Source organism: Macaca fascicularis, chromosome 7 (genome assembly GCF_037993035.2).
Source record: "Macaca fascicularis isolate 582-1 chromosome 7, T2T-MFA8v1.1".
Taxonomy (NCBI): domain Eukaryota; kingdom Metazoa; phylum Chordata; class Mammalia; order Primates; family Cercopithecidae; genus Macaca; species Macaca fascicularis.
The window spans coordinates 99,197,384-99,221,699 of NC_088381.1; the positions used below are offsets into that span (position 1 = coordinate 99,197,384).

Consider the following 24,316-nt stretch of genomic DNA (forward strand, 5'->3'; position numbering starts at 1 on the left):
CAATTACTGTTTTTTAATAAATATAATTTAAGTGAAATTCAGTCCCTTCAATGTAGCAACCTTATTGGCTGTTATGAATCCTCAAACAATTATAGAACTGGATTCCCATGCTATGGATATGTTCTTTTGCCTATATTGTGGAAATTTTTTTTTCTGAAGATGGATGTCAATGATTTTTGAAAAAGCCACAGTCGTTCAGAGTTAAGCCTGAAAGATGATTAGTAAATCAGCTTGTCCTACTTGAGACTTACAATCTAATCCAGAAGAGAAAATCAAGAGAGGTCTCAAAAGGTTTTAAGCAATAAAGAAAGTAAAAGGCTTTTTAAGGTGACTACTAGAAGAAAAATGTTTGTGTGGCTATTTAAATTCTAGTACGTATTAAAAGTTAGTTTCATCAAATCACATACAAGAATCCTTTCACTCAGAAAACACAAAGTATTTCAAGGTATGTAAACCTTCTACAGACTGTTACCTAATGTCATCAGAGCAGCAATCAGCAACCATCCAGCTTGTGTGCGCTGAGCTGAAAGGCGACTGTTTTGAGCAGCAGAACACAGCAAATCCTCTGCTAATGTCATAATAATCTATTTACATATAGAAGAACAAGTTTTAAAAAAAAGCATATCAGTTTATAAATTACTAAATGATAGCAGCTAATAATAATCTCTTGAATTAATTCTTACATAAAATAAATGTAAACGATAAAGAATTCTCATTCATGTAGACTACATAATAGGACTGTCATAAAGGAAACGATAAAAAATTAAGTTTTCAAGGTTAAATACTGGTATATGAAGTAGTACACAACAACCTCATAATTTTTTGTAGAGCACATGTGACAACAATGTAAGATTATTCAAGTATAGCTGTACAGAATTTGAATTTACTTTTAGTTTTGAGCAACCATCCTTTTAAATCCATAATTACCCAAAAAAGTTTTCTTACAGGAGTCTCTCTCTTAAAAATGCTACATACGGCCGGGTGCGGTGGCTCACGCCTGTAATCCCAGCACTTTGGGAGGCTAAGGCGGGTAGATCACAAAGTCAGGAGATTGAGACCATCCTGGCTAGCACACTGGAACCCCATCTCTACTAAAAATGCAAAAAATTAACCAGGCGTGGTGGCACGTGCCTGTAGTCACAGCTACTCGGGAGGCTGAGGCAGAAGAATTGCTTGAACCCAGGAGGCGGAGGTTGCAGTGAGCCGAGATTACGCCACTGCACTCTAGCCTGGGCGACAGAGTGAGACTCAGTCTCAAAAAAAAAAAAAAAGGCTACATACTACTTTTTTTTTCTTTTTTTTTTGAGATGGAGTGCAGTAGCATGATCTCGGCTCACTGCAAGCTCCGCCTCCTGGGTTCATGCCATTCTCCTGCCTCAGCCTCCCGAGTAACTGGGACGACAGGCGCTTGACACCACACCTGGCTAGTTTTTTGTATTTTTTAGTAGAGACTGGGTTTCACCGTTAGCCAGGATGGTCTCGATCTCCTGACCTCGTGATCCGCCCGTCTCGGCCTCCCAAAGTGCTGGGATTACAGGCTTGAGCCACCACGCCCGGCCTACATACTACTTTTATAACTCAGTAGCTGATAATAGTCTTCCAAGAGGTAGTATACTATAGTGGTTAGAGGTAGTCAAAATAGTCTCACACTGGAGAGTGAAATTTATTAAAATGTTGTAGTAAAAAAGTCTGTGAGGCTGGGCACAGTGGCTCATGCCTGTAATCCCAAAGACTCAGAAGGCTAAGCTGGGAGGACCAATTGAGGCCAGAAGTTCAAGATCAGCCTAGGAGTAAGCTAGGATCACACCACTGCACTGCAGTCTGGGCAATAAAGAAAGACCATGTCTTTTTGGGAAAAAAAAAAAAAAAAAGGACAAGCCTGGGCAACAGAGTGAGACCCTATCTTCACAAGAAAAATAATTAGCCAGGCAATGGAAGCATGCGCCTGTAGTTTCAGCTACTTGGGAGGCTGAGATGGGAAGATCACTTGAGCCCTGGCATTTGAGGCTGCAGTGATCTATGATCTCACCACTGCACTCTGGCCTAGGTGACAGAGCAAGACCCTGTTTCAAAAAAAAGGGGTCCATGAAATAGGCAGTGTTATAAACAACAGAGAGGAAAAACCAGACATTTCACATTTATGGATAACGTATGATTACATATGACAAAGGCCAGAGAGCATCTAATATGAGAAAACATCTATTACCAATCACCCCTGAAAAAGCAGGAAGTATTATGAGTTGGCATACAAATTTTTTAAAGAGGAAGACTAGTGTATTTTAAAACAACCAACCAACTTACTACTAATTTAGGACTCCCTGCAGCTTATACAGTCAATGGATAGCACTCAAAAAGAGTAAGGACAAAACAAATCATTCTAGTCAAATCAGAACAAGTGGATCTTCTCCCGGAAAGAAATTCCAAATATAATATGGGAATGGGAACCTTGTCTGAATTAATGAGATATGAGAATAGGTTTAATTAAATACATTCAATGACAAGTCTTTGCTTAGCAAGATGTGATGTGTTAAGAATATAACTAAAATAATAAATTCAAATAAATAATCTCATCTTCCAAAGTTGTTACCTAACTTATTTCAACGGCACTGGCAATACTCAAAATATTTTTTGAATTGCTCAAGTTATGGAATGGTCTTTTGCAGAGCCTACCATGTGGTGTATATCCTATCAAACTCCATAATGACACAAGAGTGGCAATGAGAAAGAAAGGAATAATGGTGATATATTTTTTCAAATATATTTACGAATTTGTGAGAGGTATGGGTTATAAGGGCTTTCACTGTCAAATAATGTTCTCTGACAACTTACAATTCCTAGCTGTTAAATAAGAAGCAAAATTCAAACACCATGCTTGCCTAGTTATATTATCTAGGTTTCATTAAAATTTTTCTTTAGTTCTCTTCAAAATTCTTTGTACATTAAAACTGGGTTATTTATTCACTAGGTTTGTATCATTTATTTGTCTGAGAGTGCTGGATTCTAAATTTACTTAGAAAATGAAACTTTTTGGTAGCAATACAATTTGGAGAAGCTGAATATCATTATGAACTCATGAAATTTTATATATTATCTAGTATGTTTTAATTCCCTGTAGTCATTATTAATTTTGATGTATAAATCATGCCATCTTTGATCAGTGGGAGTCTCTTAAGTTACCTCCTTTTAAAATGAACACAGTATTCCTTGATGACTTCCTTACTTTCTGGCATGACAAGATATCCCAAGTTTACGTTGTGCATTTCCTGCCCCACATCTGAAAGCAGCCATTGCTCCATGGAGTCCTGACTCCTTTTTGGTTGGAAACAGTATTTAGAGCTATAACCTGGGCACTGGGGTATCCCTGACACTGGGTCATCACTGCTTTTAGGCCTGTTCACTGCACAAAAGGAGGATGTAAATATTTTCGAAAAATTAAAATGAGCTCATACTGATAATTTCAATTTGAATCTAACGTATGGGGCTTTTACTTAATTCTACAGTTACAGTTCTTTTTACTTATATTGAAAATCTTGGTTCCTAAGAACATTAACATAATTATTTATCTACTTGATCTTAAGATATGTAAACTATTTTTAAAGTAATACCACCAATAATACTACTAACTAAATTATTAAATATTAAGTTTAGTTATTTAAGATTTCTTTTGCAGATCTATTTATCCTCTGCAATAAAATTTTAAATGTACTTACATGGCAGGGCTAGATGTACAGCAAAATAAAGCATTCAGTAACAAATTCTGTTACTATGTGAAAACACTTCTAACAAAAAGCACCACGTTATAATATATAGAGAATGAAATCATTACCTTGCCTTTTCCATGAGGAATTCCTAAAGGACAATGTTTTACTGCTCCCAACAAAGCTGCCACAGCAAAACTGAAGCCAGTCACTGCTTCAGGTGAAGACTTATGTCCAGTAAGCCGTTCAAGGCAACGATCCAAGAGTGGTGTTAGGTAGGAGGGTAATGCCACGGCAATGCAGTGTAAACACCAAGCTGCTGCTAGTCGAACGGAAATGCTAGGATGAAGAGTAACTGACAAGATACTGTCAAGGAGGCCTGGGAGGACAGAATAAACAAATGATAACTTAGGTACATATAGATAAAACTCAACTGATCATAAAATAGTCAAAAGAATACGTAGCTACATGGATATAAAATATTTTTATCAAAAGCCTAATTATAATAGAAAAATACATAATTATAAATAATTTTTTTTAATTTCATTTTTCTCCCTTCTCACCATTCCTATGCAAAATAATTTTCTAACCTAAGAATTACTTCTAGTAATATAGCTCATGAAAGCTGTCCTAAATTAAGTCCGTATACAAAAGAAAACTTTACTTCCTAAATCAGCCAATCTCTTACTTTAGCTTCAGATTGCTTATTAATTTGGTACTAAAAATTAAAAATTATCAATAAATAACACCTTGAAATGTCACACCCTGGCCAGCTGTGGTTGCTCACGCCTGTAATCCCAGCACTTTGAGAGGCCAAGGCAGGTGGATCACCTGAGCTCAGGAGTTTGAGACCAGCCTGGGCAACATGACAAAACCTTGTCTCTACCAAAAGTACAAAAAATTAGCCAGGCATGGTGACGCATGCCTGTTGTCCCAGCAACTAGGGAGGCTGAGGTGGGAGGATCACTTGAGCCGGGGAGGCGGGGCTTGTCGTGAGCCGAGATTGCGCCACTACACTCCAACCTGCGTGACAGACTGAGACATTGCCTTGAAAAAAAAAAAGAAAAAAAAGTCATACCCTGCCCCATCCTTTTTATTTTTCAATCCTTCTAGTACATTTATCTACATAATTAGTATACTTTTTTTATTTTTGAGATGGAGTCTTGCTCTGTCACCCAGGATGGAATGCAGTGGTGCAATCTTGGTTCACTGCAACCTTCGCCTTCCGGGTTTAAGTGATTCTCTTGCCTCAACCTCCTGAGTAGCTGCGATCACAAGTGTGTGCCATTACACCTGGCTAATTTTTGTATTTTTAGTAAAGACAAGGGTTCACCATGTTGGCCAGGTTGGTCTTGAACTCCCGACCTCAAGTGACCCACCCACCTCATCTTCCCAAAGTGCTGGATTACAGGCATGAGCCACCGTGCCTGGCCTACATAATTAATACAATTTCTATCCACCATGTTGCTCTTACAAGAACACAATGTTATAAAATCAAGGCTTCGCTAGGTCCTCAGTGGGCTACTAATCAACTAACGACAAAGACAGTGAAGTGACCGCCATCACCAATAAAAGAAAGGTATTATTTGCTATGATTCAACATAAACTTTCATGAAACATATGCTTCATGTCAAATTCTATTTAAGTAAGTGTTCCAGATCTAAATAGCTTATACACACAAATATAATGTAAAGTTTCTCAGAAAGAAATGTGTACCACAAAGGATAAAAGCCATGATGATGCATTTTTTTGAAACAGGGTCTCACTCTGCCACCCAGGATAGAATGCAGTGGCATGATAATAGCTCACTGTAGCCTTAATCTCCTAGGCTTAAGTGATGCTCCTGGCTCAGTCTCCCAAAGAGCTGGGACTACTACAGGTGCACACCACCGTGCCTGGCTAAGTTTTAAAAAATTTTTAGTAGAGAGGAGTTCTCATTATGTTGCCCAGGCTGGTCTTGAACTCAGCTCAAGCAATTCTCCCATCTTGGTCTCCTAAAGTGCTGGGATTACAGGCGTGAGCCACCATATCAGGCCTCAAAAACGATTTTTAAAAGTGATTTTAAAAAGAAGCAAGTCAGTTATGACTATATATTGAATGAATTTTTTTTTTTAAACATGAAATATCCAGAATAGGTGGATTCACAGAGACAGAAAGTAAATTCATGGTGGTCAGGGGCTGGGGGAAAGGGAAATGGAAATGACAACTTCCTGGGGGTAATGAAAAGACTCTGGAATTAGACAGTGGTAGTAACTGTACAGTAGAGCAAATATACTCAAAACCCCCGAATTGTATACCTCATAAGCATAAACTTCATGGCAAGTGATTTACATCTCTTTTGTTTGTTGCCCAGGCTGGAGTGCAGTGGCGTTATCTCGACTCACTGCAACCTCCACCTCTGGCGCTCAAGCGATTCTCGTGCCTCAGCCCCCCGAGTAGCTGGGATTACAGGCAAGAGCCACCATGCCTGGCTAATTTTTGTATTTTTAGTAGAGACGGGGTTTTGCCACGTTGGCCAGGCTGGTCTTGAACTCCTGACCTCAAGTGATGTGCCCGCCTCGGCCTCCCAAAGTGCTGGGATTATAGGCATGAGCCGCTGTGCCTAGCCATGAATTGTATCTGAATAAAGCTATTATAAAGTGATTAAATACTTAAAAAAAGAAAGAAAATACTGCTTTAAAGACCTCTGAGGAACTGAATTACTTGTACCGTACTAGTGTTTTCACTGCAGATGCAGAGACAGTTCAGGTTTACTTCTCTGTAAAGTTTTTCCAGGTTATCTTATAAGTCTCTAGAATGGGGGGTGGGGCAGAGACTTACAGAACAATCTTTAATTACAAAAGAAAAAACTAAACAATATACATCTTTTTAATAATGATTATAAATTTTTCATAAAACATTTCTAATAAATCTATAACGGAATCTATAAGTAAACTACATGAAGATTTCCTTCCTTGGAACAAAGTTATCTAGTGTTCAAGGGAAAAAAAGGTATTCCAATGAGTTACAAACAACAGATATACCTGTACTTGAATCCTGTAGCAAAGGTGCCGCTGTGGTGCCAAGATTGTGTATGAGATTTCCAAGTTCTTGTAAAGCACAAACCAGCATATGCTGGCTAGCTGCTACATCTGTGGAACCAACCCGGGTTTCCAAATTACCATCACTCATTACGGCATCTGACAGAAATGCAAGAATTAACTATGCATCACCACTGTATTAAAATATATTGAAAAGGGTATGAAGAGTTAAAAGGTGTAACGGCGAAAATTAATACATACACTTGATCTATAAGAAATACTTGAGGCAATAACTAAAATGCTTAAATGGTGACTTGCATCAATAAAGAAAGAAATGAATTACTATAACCAATTTAGTTCAAGCATTCCAATCAGAGATCCCTTACTACTCCCTTAGCAAATGGCACTGAAAGAGAGAACTCATGGGAAACTAAAAATGATTTCAACATTACTGATATTTAATATCCAACATTACCAGTATTCGAGATAAGGAGAGTAGACTTAAGATGGTACAGCAACTGAGATAGACTGTTTCAAAAACAATTTATCTTAACTTCTACAGGAAGTACAACGGGAATTCTGAGGAACTTCTATCAGCCTTCAAGGTTTCTGTATTAATACAGTATCATATATCAGTCTAGCCTTCCCAAATGGACAATTCCATTAGCACTGTTAAACAAACTGTCTTAGTAGAGATCCATACCCATAACTTTCTTTAGCTTCCAGATGGCCTGGCAAATATCCTTTACAACTGCAAGTTGAGCCTTTTCTCCAAGAAGACCACCTATAGTAGTTCGAAGAATAAATGAAACACAACGGCGACAGCAAATGGCATCAATCTGAGTTTGGGTGGCTTTAGGGTGTGACTGTGACACAAGGCTTAGGATATGAGAAAGAAAGGCAGCAAAATTTTTCTCTAGCCAAGCTCCTCCTAATGTTGAAACAAATACCACATAAGCCTAAAAAAGAAAAGAGTTTTATTTTCAATATTAAATTGTTTCAATTCTGTATTTTCCCTCACAAAATATGCAGCATTTACTAATATTTTTCTTATTCCTTATAAATTGTATTCTTTCCTAATTTATAGCCACTTGAAATATATAAACATAGCACCATTTTGTTTTTGTTTGTTTTAAGCCAGAACTGAAGGGCTTTTTTTTTTTTTTTTTTTTTTTTTGAGACACAGTCTCGCTCTGTTGCCCAGGCTGGAGCGTGCAGTGGCGCAATCTCGGCTCACTGCAAGCTCTACTTCTGGGTTCACGCCATTCTCCTGCCTCAACCTCTCGAGTAGCTGGGACTACAGGGGCCCGCCACCACGCCTGGCTACTTTTTTTGTATTTTTAGTAGAGACGGAGTTTCACCATGTTACCCAGGATAGTCTTGATCTCCTGACTTCATGATCTGCCCGCCTTGGCCTCCCAAAGTGCTGGGATTACAGGCGTGAGCCACCACGCCCGGTCTGAAGTGCATAGTCTTCCAATCAAGACTTCATTTATGTTACCTCCCTGTTTTATTTTGGTCAGACTACAGTTTCAGAATAGTCAGCATACCCAGCTAATATGTAAAATGTGTCTGTGGCTTCTGTGAACAACGGCTCCAAGAGATTTAACATTCTGAACAAGAAATCTCTATTTAAACATACAAACACATTATAAGAATTAACTATGCTCCAACATTATAACTCTAAGGGAATTTAATTCTTTATTTTCATGAACATTAACAGTTTCCCTTACTCCACAGATATAAAGTAGTTTTAGGTAATCTGTTCCTTAGAAACACACAGTTTAATTACAATTATAGTGGGAAGCTCATATTTTCATGGAGACTACATACAGTATAAAACAATGACAATATATGTGAATTTTTCAAAAATACAAGTTTGCTTTGAATGGTAACAGGTTTAGCAAAAAAAGATAATCCAAGGAAAGAAGGCAGATATCTCTTTGTTTTATTGTAAGATAACTCTTTTAAGAGTTTACCTCTTAAAATTTGTTTAGGACCAAAAATTTAAGCACTGAAGTAAACTACATGCAGTACTTCCTGAGGGTTAAAGCCATATAAAATGTTTATTTCACCCATGCTAAACAATATGTACCTAATAGCTTAAATCTGAACTGTATGAGCACACACAAATACAATGGAAAACATGTTAAACCACAAGATACATGAAAGCACAACAGCTAGAAACAAAAAAAGTTCTTGTTTCAAAGAAAACTAAAATGTTCCATTATTAGGAACGCAAAACACATTATGGTAATAAGGTTCTCTTACTTGCAACCTACTTTAAAAAAAAGTTTTGGCCTTACCATTTATATCTATTAATAGATATGAGAGCATAAGTGTGGACCTTGCATAGTACCACTTCTGTGGAGTCAGATACTAAAACTTTCATTATAGGCCAGTAAGAGTTAGATTTAGATACTGATTTGTGATTCTAACCTGAGTAACTCCAACTCGAACATCCCTACTGACTGAACTGGTTCCTTTCAGCATATCTCCACTGGCTCGAAGGAATCCTGAACTCCCACGTAGAAACCCTGTTCCTAGTAATTCCAGAACTTCCTCCAGAGATACTCTGCGAATGCTTTGACGTGAGGCTGCTATGACAAAGAACAAAACTGTGATTCATATTTTATAGACTAAATTTTAATGCATGTTCTTGATTTGCAAAAAGCCAGCATGTTAATAGAAACAAAAATAAACTAAAAATTCAAACAAAATGCAAAATTTGCAGAACAGTCTACACAGTAATACACAAAGTCACACAAGGGTTCAGAGGTCAAATCAGAATGGACCCTGAAGTGCACGTCAAAAGCATCTTAAAGACTATGACTAAGATCATGATCTATTGCTTCCTTTCCTCGAAGAAAGGCTGTCTTCTAAAACAGGGGAAAAAACATAAATAAGACTGCCCTAGTCCTCCACAAATGAAAATGCTGTACAATACTTTGAAAATTCTTTTGAAACATGGAAAATGCCAAAATCATAATTTTATTTTTCCAAATGCTGTACAACTCTCTAAGAAATGTATACAATGTAAATGTCCTATTTTTAAAAATTCTCTATTGGCAATAAAACTTTTACTATTCGTTCAGTCTCTGAAGAAATCAAAGCTAAATTCATTAAAACTACTCATTTGGCTCTTAGGCTACAATAACTAACAGATTAATTAAGGCAGGAATGTGTAAGATTGACTTCAGTTTGACACAGCTGGGTTTCTCCCTGTGACTATCTAGATAATATTATCTCCCTAAAAAAAAGAAGAAACCATTTCTCCCTCAAAAATTAATGGTCACAAGCTCTGACCCTCTACAAGAGCACAGAAATAAACTTTTGTTACAGTTATGAACACAAAAACCTCCTCCCTAGCCTAAAGAAAACCATCTGAGACAAATGAAAATCTAACTTGGCATTTGGGGAAGAAACATTATTGAACAGTTCAAAATCCATGCTCTGTGGATCATAAATTCTGAGACAGCAATAAACGTAATAAATGACTATGTATATTAAAGAGTGATTAAAAACCATGCAGAAAACAGAGCAAAATGAGGTCAGGAATACGGGGGTGGAGCGAAGTGTAGTTTGTGACTTTAAATAGGGTATTGGGGTAAGAGTCATGAAACGGTGACATTTTAACACAGTTTTAATGTAGGGAAGAAATTAGTCATGAGGGTATCTGCAGAAAAAGTATTCTAGGCAGAGGAAATGGCTACGACAAAAAGGCCTTTATAGGATGCCAGGTGAGTTCACACAGAGCTATGTGGATGGAGCAGTGGAGGGGGTATGTAGGAGACAGGTCAGAGTGTAAGGATGGGGAGAGGGCAGAAGATATAGGACCTTGTAGGTCATTATAATAAGGCTGTGACTGAAATGAGGTGCCAGTGGAGGACCTTGAGCAGACAAGTGATGTAATCTGTCATGCTGCTGCTGTGTTGAGAGAAGATTATAGAGTGGGGTAGAGGTAGAAGCAGGGAAAACCATTAGGAGTGATTTATTAGTGTAAGCAAGAGATGATAGTGACTTGGATCAAGGTGGTTAAAGTGGAGTGAATGGAATCTGGACATACATAAATATATATTTTTAAAAATTAGAAAAAAATTAGAAAAAAATAAGAAGAGTATAATAAACTTTCATATACAGTCACGTACCACATAAGGACATTCTGTTCAATGACAGAGATCACATATATGACGGTGGTCCTGTAAGATTATGATGGAGCTGAAAAATTCCTATTGCCTCATGACATTCCAACACATTACTCACATGTCTGTGGTGATGTTCATGTAAACAACCCTACTACACTGCCAGTCATGTAAAAGTAAAGACCATGCAATTATGTAAAGTATGTAATACTTGATAATAAACAACTGTTACTGGTTTATGTATTTATTATACTTTTTACTGTTATTTTAAAGTATACTCTCATTTATAAAAAGTTAACTGCAAAACAGCTTCAGGTAGGCCCTTTAGGAAGTATTCCAGAAGAAGGCATCGCTATTACAGGAGACAACAGCTCCATGCGTGTCACTGCCCTTGAAGACCATCCAGTGGGACAAAATATTAAGGTGGAAGACAGTGAGACTGATGGTTCTGACTCTGTGTAGGCCTGGGCTTATGTATGTGTTTAAAAGTTAAAAAAAAAAAAAGGTTTTTTTTTTTAATAGAAAAAAGCTTATAGAACAAGGATACAAGGATATAAAGAAAATGTTTTTGTATAGTTGTACAATGTATCTGTGTTTTAAGCTAAGTGTTATTATTATTTTGAGTGTAGTGGCACAATCTCAACTCACTGAAACCTCTGCCTCCCAAGTTAAAGGGTCCAAGTGATTCTCATGCCTCAGCCTCCCAAGCAGCTGTAACTCCCGGCATATGCCATCACGCCCTGTTTTTGCATTTTTAGTAGACAGACAGGGTTTCCCATCTTGGCCAGGCTGTTCTTAAACTCCTGACCTCAAGCAATCCACCTGTCTCAGCCTCCCAAAGTGCTGGGATTACAAGCATGAGCCACTGCACCTGGCCCCTAAATGTTGTTATAAAAATATTCAAAGGAATCAAAAATTTTAAAAATCAAAAAGTTTATAAAGTAAAGAGCTTACAGTAAACAAAGGCTAATTTATTATTAAAGAAAAACATACATTTTTAAAATTTAGCATAGCCTAAGTATACAGTGTTTGTAACATTTACAGTAGTATACAGTAATATCCTAGGCTTTCACATTCACTCGCCACTCACTGACTCACCCAGAACAACTTCCAGTCCCGTAAGTTCCATTCATAGTCAGTGCCCTATAGGTGTGTACCACTTCTTATCTTTTATATCATATTTATACTGTACCTTTTCTATATTTAGACATGTTTAGATACACAAATACCATTGTATTACAGTTTTCTCAGTATTCAGCATAGTAACATGCTGTAGAGATGTATAGCCTAAGAGCAATAGCCTAGTGTGCAGTAGGCTATATCATCTAGATTTGTGTAAGTTCACTCTACGATGTTGCCAGAATGACAAAATCACCTAATGATGCATTTCTCAGAATATGTCCCTATTATTAAGCTATGCATGACTGCATCTACCTGGACTCATCATATTTTCTTCATTACTTTCTTACTACTGAAGAATACACTTATGGCCAGTTGTTTTATAGAATGGCTCTTGATATGAGTTTGTCTGGTATTTCCTCCAAATTTTTGACAGAGAACTACATAAGTAATGCTATATCCTTTTCAATGCATAACATCAAAAAGCACTGCCAGGTGTGATGTCAGTCTGTCCCTACATAGGTGATATTAGCTTTGAACATTTGCACAGTGTAAGTCTGCCAGATTTTTCCACTGTAAAATTATCATTTATAATTATGATGCAATGTATATGGCAATACTTTAAGATGGCATGAGATTGGATAAAACCACAAGACATGCTTTCTTGGCTTTCTTTCCTTCCTTCTCACTGGAAATTTCTGTTCTGTCTTCTTCGATGGTTCCTTGTGTTCTACTAGAGAAAGCTCATGACCTAGTACCTGGTCTGCTCTTCCCTATGTATACTCACTGTCTTGTGATCTTATCTAATCTCATAGCTTAAATTCCATCTCTATATTAGAGATTCCTGAATAATCACTATTAATTTATTCCTAAAATTTATGAAGTTGATGTCCAGTCTCCTCTCCTGGACACCAGACTCTCACATCCAGCTGTCTATTTGATATCTGTATTTCGATGTCTATTTAATGGTCCAAATTGTTTTAAACGCAGTGCTTGATCCTCCTCCCTGACACATACACATGCCTACTCTACTTGCACACTTGCTCATGTAAGCTGATGACAACTGTATACTTCCGGGTTTTCAGCCCAAAATTCATAAAGTCACCCTGGACTTCTCTTTCACACTCAACATCTATTCTATTTGACTATTCAAAAGATTCAAAAGTAGAACTCCTTAGAGAAATGGCTAATTCTGGGGTTGGGACGGAGAAAGTAGTACGCTGTGATTGCACCACTGCACTCCACCCTGGGTGGCAGAGTGAGACCCTGTCTCCAAAAACAACAACAACGAAATCACTAAGACAAAGCAAAACTGTCCAAATACAATAAACTTCAAATATCTAGAATTATCTACATTATATGCTCCATTGTACCAACCTAAAAAATGGCAAGCCAAATATATGTAGTCAGATGCATGCTGCTTTAAAAAAAAAAATCAGTATTTAGATCATATCATTTATTGGATAACACTTCACGATTACTTAAAAAAAAAAAATTAAAAATGGCCGGGCGTGGTGGCTCACGCCTGTAATACCAGCACTTTGGGAGGCCGAGGCGGGCGGATCATGAGGTCAGGAGATCGAGACCATCCTGGCTAAAACTGTGAAACTCAGTCTCTACTAAAAATACAAAAAATTAGCCAGGTGCAGTGGCGGGTGCCTGTAGTCCCAGCTACTCAGGAGGCTGAGGCAGGAGAATGGTGTGAACCTGGAAGGCAGAGTTTGCAGTGAGCAGAGATTGTGCCACTGCACTCCAACCTGGGTGACAGAGCGAGACTCCGTCTCAAAAAAAAAAAAAGAAAAAAAAAGAAAAAAAAGGAACTTTTTTTTTTTTGGAGTGCAGTGGTGCAATCTCAGCTCACTGCAACCTCTGCCTCCTGGGTCCAAGTGATTCTCCTGCCTTAGCCTCCCAAGTAGGTGGGATTACAGGCGTGTGCCACCACACCCAGCTAATTTTTGCACTTTTAGTAGAGATGAGTCTCACCATGTTGGCCAGACTGGTCTCAAACTCGTGACCTTAGGTGATCCACCCACCTTGGCCTCCCAAAGTGCTGAGATTACAGGCATAAGCCACCATGCCCGGCCCGAAATTGATTTATAATGAGTAGCAATAACATTATACATATTTGTTTATATCAACTGGGGAAAAAATTACAGAAGATACTTTAAAAACAATTACATGTATTTACCTGTTCCTGGATGTTTAGAAGTTATAGCTTTAGCTAATATTGTGCCTAGTAACTTTGAAACAGAAATCCGCACATCATAATTGGAACCTTCAAAGGACTTAAAACACAGTGTGGCCACACTGTCCAGGTCCATACTCCACATAAAGATGGCTTCATTCTGAAGTTCAAGGAGACACTATTCAATTGGACAGAGAGAAATTAATGAAAAATAAAATACAAATGTCAGGTTCAGAGCTACATAAGTTACAGAAACTATCAGGGTTTTAAAAAATAATGCACAAATTCAGAGTATCTATTATGATTACAAGAATAATAAATGAATACTTATTAAAAGTCATAAAGATTATATTATAGAAGAGAATGAACCTACAAGAGGTGGGAGGAGGACCCATTTCTAACTCCACAGATTATGAAAAATGCCTTTAGAATCAATCTGTTGGCTATGAACATCTGGGAGAATAATTCCAACATTAAAAAAACTTCACTGTATTATCTTACCAACTATGTTAAGAAGGTATAAATTAAAAACAAAACAAAAAATCACTTTGAGACAACATAAACCTCACATGTAAATTTTAATTTACACAATTAGGGAGAAATTTTTAGTAGAGTAGAATGAATACTTAAGATTCTGGAAACCTGAACTTCCTACCCTCTGACTATGTGTTACTAACTATTTAAACCTTGGGAAATTCATATAACTCTGGGTCTCGGTTTCCTCGTATGTTAAAATGAGATAGTCCTAGCTGACTACCAAAATAATGTAGCTTTCACAAAGATAATCTGATTTAATTTTCTTCATACTAATTTTTAAAGTCTGCTTATTAGATCATTTTACCTTTGCAGCAGCACAACGAACAGCCATGGATCTATCTGTTAAGCAGGATCTAGCAGCTTTATAAACATCCCTGTGACAAGGTGCAGCAGCAGCTCCTAGTCCATTCAATATATTTTGCAGACTTAGCATAATCTCATATCGGCCTTGAGACTACCAAAAAGAAAAAAAAATTAAATAGGAAAAATAATTCCACTGCAAAGAACAGGATTAAACACTGATATCTGTCTCTGGTACTGAAGAAATACCCAGACTTCTATACATACTGACCAACCCATTCTGACATCAAGAAACAAGTTACTATTTTATGAAATATTATTTGAAAAGTTACTTGTATACACCGGATTTCAACATGATACAAATTTCACAGGGTTGATGTGAAGATTAAACAAAATTACATGAAAAGTGCCTAGCCCAAAGCTTACACGCCATTAAGCATTCAATAAATAGTTGTTATAGTCTAAGCTAACGTATTAAAAATGCAGGGTCTGCCATTTACTAGATAGGACCTTGGGCAAATCTGTTTCTTCATCTAAAAATAGAGGTAATAGTATCCCTCATAGGCTGTTGTAAGGAATGAATGAGTCATACATGCAAAGTGCTTATAACAAGCCTAGCCATACAACAAATGTTCAATAGATTTGGTAGCTATAATACTTTGTTATTATTTATTGGTTGGAATAGCATAACTCACAATTTAAAGTCTTGGATTTAGAACTGAAAAAACCTGGGTTTGAACTTCTCTGTGACCCTCAGTAACTTTGTGACTTTAAGTTGTTCTTACTTATTTCCTCATCTATAAAATGAGGATAAGATGAACCTCATGGGTAAACATTCACACAGTGCCTGGCACACAGTAAACAGTCAAGAAATAGTAGCTGCTTGGTTGGGCCCGGTGGCTCACACCTGTAATCTCAGCACTTTGGGAGGCCAAGGTGGGCCAAGTGCTTGAGCTCAGGACTTCGCAACCAGCCTGGGCAACATGGTAAAACCATAACTCTAAAAAAATACAAATTTTAGCCAGGCGTGTTGGTGCACATCTCTAGTCCCAGCTACTCAGGAAGCTGAGGTGGGAGCATGGTAGTGCACACCTGTAGTCTCAGCTACTCGAGAGGCTGAGGTGGGAGGATGGCTTGAGCCTCGGAAGCAGAGGGTGCAGTGGGAGGTAGAGGGTACAGTGGGAGGCAGAGAGTGCAGTGAGTGCAGATTGCACCACTGAACTCCAGCCTGGGTGACAGAGCCAGACCCTGTCTTAAAAAAAAAAAAAAGTAGTCGCTTATTTTATTAATGTTTTACTAAATACCTCAAATCATATCTATATCCCAGGAAGTTAAGGCCACTGAAGGTAGATAAGTTGGAGTTGGAGGAAGACAAAGATCAGCATCAAGAATCACTTCATAGTAATATTGTTAATTCATCTTTGTTTAAAGGCACTTCAAAGTCATAGGTGAACATAATAAAATGGTGTCAATGAGAATCTTCTGAACTTTTCTTTTATTCCAGTTCCAAATGTTGTGTATCACTGGTGGGTGTGGATATCTCTGAAATGTTGTGATACCTGATCAACTAAATCAAAGATCAAAAGTAGGGAATACGGCTCAAGGACGTTAGCTAAAAAAATTTTAAAAATAGGGGAGCAACAAAATACTTAACAGTAACTTAAAACATTTTCATAACTATAGAGTAATCCTCTATTAACCAAGGGGCCTAAAAAGTGTTATAGCTTAACCAGTGGAATTAGGAGGAAGAAAGTTTAAAATGGCTGTATCTCAATAAATAAAATTTCTTACAGATATCTGCTTTTAAATAAAACTAGATTTATAGATGTTATAAAAATCTGTTCTCCTTAATCATTTTCTCCAATCTTTTGGGAAACTATTGCTGAGAAGTGATCTGATGAGCAAATTTTCTCACCAGTTTTATGTTAGAGTCTTCACTTCTTAAAGTTCTTGAATCAGCTACATTCTTCTTAAAATTTACCCATTTTTTTAATTGGAATTTTCCCTTGTTTTGCCTTGCTACATTTTTAAAAAATGTGTGTGTGACTGTCCAACATTTCTATAAATTACTTCAGAGCTGTTTTCCAGATTTTTGTAAATAAACTAACAAGAGTAACCAGTGTGATGTTTTTAGATTTATTTTTTCTAATAAATATTTTTTAAGAGACATGGTGTTGGGCCGGGCATGGTGGCTCATGCCTGTAATCCTAGCACTTTGGGAGGCTGAGGCAGCTGGATCACTTGAGGTCAGGAGTTCAAGAATAGCCTGGTGAACATGGTGAAACCCTGTCTCTACTAAAAATACAACAAATTAGCTGGGCGTGGTGGCACACGCCTGTAATGCCAGCTACTCAGGAGGCTGAGGCAGGAGAATTGCTGGAGCCCAGGAAGTGGAGGTTGTAGTGAGCTGAGATCGTGCCACTGCACTCCAGCCTGGACAACACAGCCAGACTCCGTCTCACAAAAAAAAAAAAAAAAAAAAAAGAGGGTCTTGCTCTGTCACCTAGGATGCCGTCCAGTGGCATGACCATAGCTCACTACAGCCTTGAACTCCTGGGCTCAAGTGATCCTTCTGCCTCAGTCTTCTGAGGGGCTAGAACTACAGGTGCTCACCACCATACTGCAACTAATTTATGATTTTGTAGAGACAGAGTCTTCCAGTGTTGCCCAGGGTGGTCTCAAACTCCTGGCTTTAAGTGATCCTCCCGTCTCAGCCTCTCAAGTAGCTGAGATTACAGGTGCAAACTACCATGTCCATGTTTTTATATTTAAAGGTGCTAAGTTGTCCTTACATATTAGGGACCACAGATTTAAACCTTTTGCTAAACAAACATATAAATGCTTTCATTTCAAAACCAGTAAAACCACAGTTGGCAAGAGATTACAGTATCTTAGTTTCTTAAAGTCAAATGAAGAGACAGTCTCAAAAACAAGGGGTGTTCCAGAGTAGTAAGTGACACAAGTATTTCAATGAGGATTCAGTTGAAAATACACTCCCTTGGCAATTAAAAGGTCATCTGGATCTGGTCACACATCCTCTACACTCTTTCCCCTCAGATTATATTCCTTACTACCTTCTGATGCTAGTATAGTAACTCATCTATCCATAAAGTATACAGTGTTTATCAACTATGTAGTCCCTAGTGACAAGCAGTTGCACTGGCACCAGTAAGTACTATCAAATAGAAAAGATGGAGTAAGAGGAGAGAGCAGGGATGGGCCTATAAGTGGAATACATTAGTTTTCACCCACTTGGATTTATATGAATACATGAAATTCTACTGCATTACTATTTTTCTGACAGGAATTCAATATACAGAGTACATATTGTGCATCATCTAGAAATATTTAATTTATAGGTATATTTATATTCATATCTACATATGCTTGTCATATGTAAAGTTCTTTTATTTGCTCGGGAAAGCATAAACCAATAAAATGCTGTATTTTCATTCTTTGGCTGAACTTGTAATTACTTACCTCTGCACTCTTCACAGCCTTAAGAATATTCCCCACCGTATCAGTAAAGGTGTTACCCAGTATTCTACCCAACTTCTTGTACAAGGAACCCAAACATACCACAGCAGCACTGAAACAACATTTAAATTAGAAATTAGTCACAGCTGAAACAATAGGAATAAAAATATCTTAGAATATGTAAGGATAATTATTGAAAAATTTCCCCATTCTCTTGGTTGTCTTTTTACTTTCTTTGTATTATCCTTTGAAACACAAATGTATTAACTGTGATGAAGTCTTATCTATTTTTTGTCAGTTGTGCTTTTTGATGCTATACCTAAGAAACGCTGCCAAAAACAAGGTCACAAAGATTTACCCCTATGTTTTTTCTTACGAGTTTTATAGTTTTAGCTGTTACACTTACATCTATGATCAATTTTGGGTTAATTTTTTTATACATGGTGTAATAGAAGGGTCCAAATTCATTCTTTTGCATGTGGACATACAGTTATACTGGCATCACTTGTTGAAAAAGTTACTATTTTAAATTTTACTTTGAAAGGATAAAATTTCTAAGAATCTATTCTGTGGTTAAATCTTAAGGCATGACACTTAGGTGAATATGATTATACTTTCAATAATAAGGATGTATTAATCTGTGATTACTACTCAGCCCAAAGATTACACACCCTCAACTTTGTTACAAAATTCTACAAAATATTTCAACAGAACTCAGCTACATATTAGATAATAGTTAAGCTTAAAGACAAAAATAAAAACAAGAAATAATGTTCTCATCAAGTTTGAAATCTGAAAACTTTATGGGGGAATACATTCTGTTATAAGTAAAAATTAGAGCAACAAAAACTTCTATAGAATTATGACATGGTGGCTGGGCGCAATGGCTCATGCCTATAATCCCAATACTTCGGGAGGCCAAGGCGGGTGGATCACTTGAGGTTGGGAGTTTGAGACCAGCCTGGTCAACATGGTAAAATGCCGTATCTACTAAAAATACAAAAATTAGCTCAAAGTGGTGGTGCGTGCCTATAGTCCCAGCTACTTGAGAGGCTAAGACAGGGGAATTGCTCGAACCCAGGAGGCGGAGGTTGCAGTGAGCCGAGATCACGCCACTGCACCCCAGCCTCGGTGACAGAGAGGTTCTGTCTCAAAAAAAAAGAAAAAAAGAAATACTACGTGGCTCATTGCCTTTTTAAAGATAACAGGTGATAAAATGAACTAAATCCTACAGAGAAACTAGGCTGTTCTTTTCAGGATCTTAGCAAATACTTTTCTACATGATATTTATTATCAATTTTCATAACCAAGAATGAATAAATTGCAAAAGCATCCAAAAATGTGAAGAATTTAAAATATCTTTCTTAAATATTCAACTGCTAAAATTTTTTTTAGGAAGATGTTTTGAATCTCAAATCTAGACTTCAAATATGTCTAAAGTATTTGTAGAATTGTTTCTCAGTAACTAACATGAAGTGTTAGTTTCTTAAAATGAGTAAAACTGAGTTTGTATTCAGTTTCAAAGTAATTGTCAAGTACTATGGGTACTTCATAAAAATACAACAGGAAGCAATATTTTGTTTCCTGTTCTGTTTTAATGTTTCACTTACAGCTTAGTAGGAAGGTAACTTGGAGAATCATCTTTGCTACGAATAAGATCATTACATTTATCGATTGCCTCGTAAACAGAGAATGTGTCTCCAATACTATAAAGTATGGCTAGATTCTTAGCAAGGAGTTTGCGGGTAGGAGGCCCTGGGGAGTTGTTCAACAAAGACAGGAGCTGTTCAACAAGAGTCTTCTGTTTCTCCCTTACATCATTCTAGAAAGAAAGATAACACAAAGACACTTCAAAGTCAATATAATTATATGTAATCCTCTAACATAATTTTTCTTTCAAATATTTAAGAACTAAAAAGGCTCTAGAAAAATGCAAACTTATTTTGACTGGAAGTTACAAATAAGTTGGTAGTGTGGTCATTATGCCACACTAAACAGGTAGTTTGTTGCTCTGCTAATAACTCCAAAAAAACCCTCCAAAAATTCCAAACCACATTATACTGTAATCTCTGTTAACAAATATAACGGCTCTATGTATTCTAAATCTCCTTTTGTTTGAAAGGTAGAGCAAATTGTATCATTATTTTTCATAGAGACAATGTGATATGGTTTGGCTCTGTGTCCCCACCCAAATCTCATGCTGAATGGTAATTCCCATGTGTCAGGGGAGGGGCCTGCTACAAGGTGATTGGATCATGGGGGTGGATTTCACCCATGCTGTTCTTGTGACAGTGAGTGAGTTCTCACAAGATCTGATGGTTTAAAAGTGTGTGACACTTCCCCCCAACCCTTCCTGCCACGATGTGAAGAAGGTCCTCACTTTCCCTTCACCTTCTCCCATGACTGTAAGTTTCCTGAGGTCTCCCAGTCACGCCTGTTAAGCTTATGTAATTGTGCATTAATTAAACCTCTCTTCTTCATAAATTACCCAGTCTCAGGTAGTTCTTTACAGCAGTGTGAGAACGGACTAATACACAAGGTCACACTATGTTGCTTGGGGTAGAGTGCAATGGCTATTCATAGGGGCAATTATAGTGCTGCACTACAGCCTCAAATTCCTGGGCACAAGCAATCCTCCTGCTTCAGCCTACCAAGTAACTGGGTCTACAAGTACGCATCAGCACGTCCAAATTTGTATTTTCAAGTACAGCGTCTGAGTTACTAATCCTACACCTCCCCCATATAAGCTGCATAAAGCAGTAACCTATAATCTGTAACCAGAGCTGACCTTGTAATGGCTACCTGTTTTATTCAGATCTATTCCTAAGTGTAATGCAATTTTCTTTTTGCAAGCTTATGTATATAAATGTTAATAATGTTATTCCATTTTCCTTGTCTGCTATCCAAATAAAAAGTACACAGTATCATTATGAAGCTAATGGTATTCAGGTGCTCACTGAAGCCTAAAATTCCACAATAAAATATTTGTCAGTGTATAGAATTTTGTCTTTTGCTAATTTTTCCCCCCAAATCTAGAAGTTGCTTTTTTTCTCTCTTAAAGATCAGCAAACTTGTCAAATATTTTGATAACTAGAGTCACATAGCTCCTTGTTGTCTCAGAACAAGAATGTGTTTTGGAATGCTATTATTTTAAATTCATAAATAAAATGTCTTTTGTTAAATTCTAAATGTCTCCATGAGTAGTGTTTTTGTACCACTTTGGAACTGCATATAGTACTGTGATTATGTGAAAAAATGTTCTTATTTTTAGGAGATGTAGGCTAGAAGTGCCACCTCAATGGCTTAGTAAATTAATCAACCAAACATGGCAAAATGTTACTAATTGCTGAATGTACGTGAAGGGTATGAGTGATCAGTTTTCCTTTTTTATACTCATGTCATAAGCTTTTAAGGGAGAATCTGTTTATCCATAGGCTCTTGAATTCATACACCTCAAGTCTTCCTACCTTTTTAAAGTGAAACTCCCACTACATTGTTTAGCCACCATACTTTACCAGGGCTTTCTGGACATGGAGGAACACAGATGCAGAAGATAACAAAAATGAAGTATAATACAAAGTAGTTGTAGTTGGTGTTTCATATATTTTTAAAGTAATACCAAAAACATTAGCTAATTTCTTCCTGCTTTTCTGAATAGCGAAAACTTCTAATAGTAAAAACTCTGATGAGGGAACAAAAAATGTACTATGTTTCATTAAGTTTTAACAAAGTCTAACATTTTAAAGTTAAATTACATTATTCTGGAAAAAACTAGAAAAGCAAACCAAAGGAAGTAAACATGGGCACTTAAAAAAACATGTTGTCATTTTACCCACCCTGCTGGTTGCTAACAAGAGCTTCTCCAAGTATCTCAACCACTCAAAAATAAACTCTGCCTTCTGAACTTCACCTAGTTGATTGTATGCTTCTTCATTCAGCAATAAGCTATGAGCTAATTCCATTCCTTGCAGCAATCCTCCTAGCTGGTCACAGTTCTTCTCGTTAAACTTTGGTCAATATACCTAAGAATAAAAATCTGCAATACAGGAAAATAATGTATTTTAAAAGGGGAATAAAAAGGAAGGCAATCATAATATTGGAAATCTTTCACAGAAAAGTGAAAACATAATTAAATGTATACATTTTTTATAACTGCTCTAGGGTGAATCTGGGAAAATCCCAATAATGTTCTAGTTAACACTGACATAAAATCCACCTTTATATTCTGTACTCAAGCAGACAGGCAAAATAGAGTAGTATTATTGGCAATTGTATGCAAAAACTTGCTAAACAGAAGAGACATTCCACTAAAATTTTGAAAATTTTAAGATTAAGCTGTTTATTCCGTGTTAGGTTTTCTTTGCAGTTTAAGTAACTTACTAAAATGGGTAATAGGTACATATTAAAAAATGACACCAAACATCCAGACCTTCTACTAGAATTCTATAGTAAAGCTTACCATCTCTCTGGGCCTTTGCCTAGCTAGGTACATGCCCTGTCATTTACCTGGAGATCCAAGAGGGACTTAAGCCCATTAGCATCAGTTCTCCCAGCCTACTAAAGGCACTGCTTGTAGTTTCAGGTGAGGAGTTTAGGAGAGTCCAATCTTAACTAGGCTTATATCTGAAAGTCTTGTGAGAGCAAACTTTTTAAAATGGGTATTGTCCAGGAATTATAGCAATCAAGATCATATCTGCTCTGACCTAGATCCAGTGTAGCCTTAATTTTGTGGTAGCAAACAATCAACAGAAGACACAGGGTTTGTAAAATTATTGTCTTATTCAAGGCATCTCCTGGGGTACACCTTAGTGCTGTTACAGAGCACAAAAGCATATAAATATAAATGTATGTATATATATACATATTCACATTAACATACAAATTTATAAGATGGCATTGTGATTACTAGACAGATTTTTTATTTTTAGGAGATGCATGCTTTACCGTAACTTACTTTCTAAATGGTTAAACCACTTACTCAACCATAAAATATGGCAAAATGTTAACAGCCGAATATAGGTAGTGGATATGTGAGTGATCATTTCACTACTCTTCATTTTTCTGCATTTTAAAAAGCACAACAAAAAGTAGAAAAAAATTATTTAAGAAAAGAAATAAAACACAAGTTGGCTATTAAAAACTACTACTACTTACAGGAGTGGCAGCTATCATCAGGAAAGTTAAAGAACATAGAAGGTACCATAGCATGTACAAAAGATGGGTATTCCTATTCACTAATGTCCTTAAATAGAAACATGTTAATTGGAATTTCATAGGAATATAGATAAAATGCTATGGCTAATTTAACTAAAATAGTTAAAATACATATCTCACATTTCCCTAAACAAATCTCATACTTTTACAGAGAAGCCAGTAACTAAAGAGGTATTAGAAAATTAGATGACAGACATGGGAAAGGCTTTTCATTTTTTCAAACAGTTTATCTGTTTCATAATTTCAAATGGTTTACCTGTTTGAAATCACTTAAGAGTATCAGGTCATCATAATTATAATACAACTGAAAACAGCCTCTTTAAAAGACAGTAGTCACAAACTGGTTCCCTGTTGGTCAAGACTGCCTGCAATGCATTGGGGCTAACATTTAAACATAAGAAGATTGTGCATAAAAATCTGGGTCCAGGGCCAGGCACAGTGGCTTACGTCTGTAATCCCAGCACTTCGGGAGGATCACTTGAGTCTTGGGTTCAGGAGTTCAAGACCAGCCTGGGTAACATAGACCCTTGTCTCTACAAAAAATTAAAAAATTAGCCAGGCATGGTGGTGCATGCCTGTAGTCCTAGCTACTTGTGAGACTGAGATAGCAGGATCACTTGAGCC

General features: G+C 37.0%; 1 protein-coding gene across 31 annotated transcripts in view; it reads right to left on the minus strand.

The window, feature by feature from the left end:
• Positions 1–24,316, minus strand: part of HEATR5A (HEAT repeat containing 5A) — a 124,416-nt gene that overhangs the window by 84,726 nt on the left and 15,374 nt on the right. For 12 of the 31 annotated variants that reach the window (XM_073997196.1, XM_073997190.1, XM_015453675.4 and 9 more), the window contains 10 exons: positions 22,315–22,514; positions 20,089–20,300; positions 18,482–18,590; positions 15,006–15,155; positions 14,168–14,342; positions 9,158–9,318; positions 7,422–7,677; positions 6,722–6,877; positions 3,827–4,077; positions 473–584 (listed from right to left, as the gene is read on the minus strand). In XM_073997196.1, coding sequence (XP_073853297.1) covers positions 473–584; positions 3,827–4,077; positions 6,722–6,877; positions 7,422–7,677; positions 9,158–9,318; positions 14,168–14,342; positions 15,006–15,155; positions 18,482–18,590; positions 20,089–20,300; positions 22,315–22,440 — 1,708 coding nt within the window. In that variant the 5' untranslated portion in view covers positions 22,441–22,514. The remainder of the gene's footprint in view (positions 1–472; positions 585–3,826; positions 4,078–6,721; positions 6,878–7,421; positions 7,678–9,157; positions 9,319–14,167; positions 14,343–15,005; positions 15,156–18,481; positions 18,591–20,088; positions 20,301–22,314; positions 22,515–24,316) is intronic. The other 19 variants (XM_073997193.1, XM_073997185.1, XM_073997192.1 and 16 more) reach the window with 3 other exon arrangements.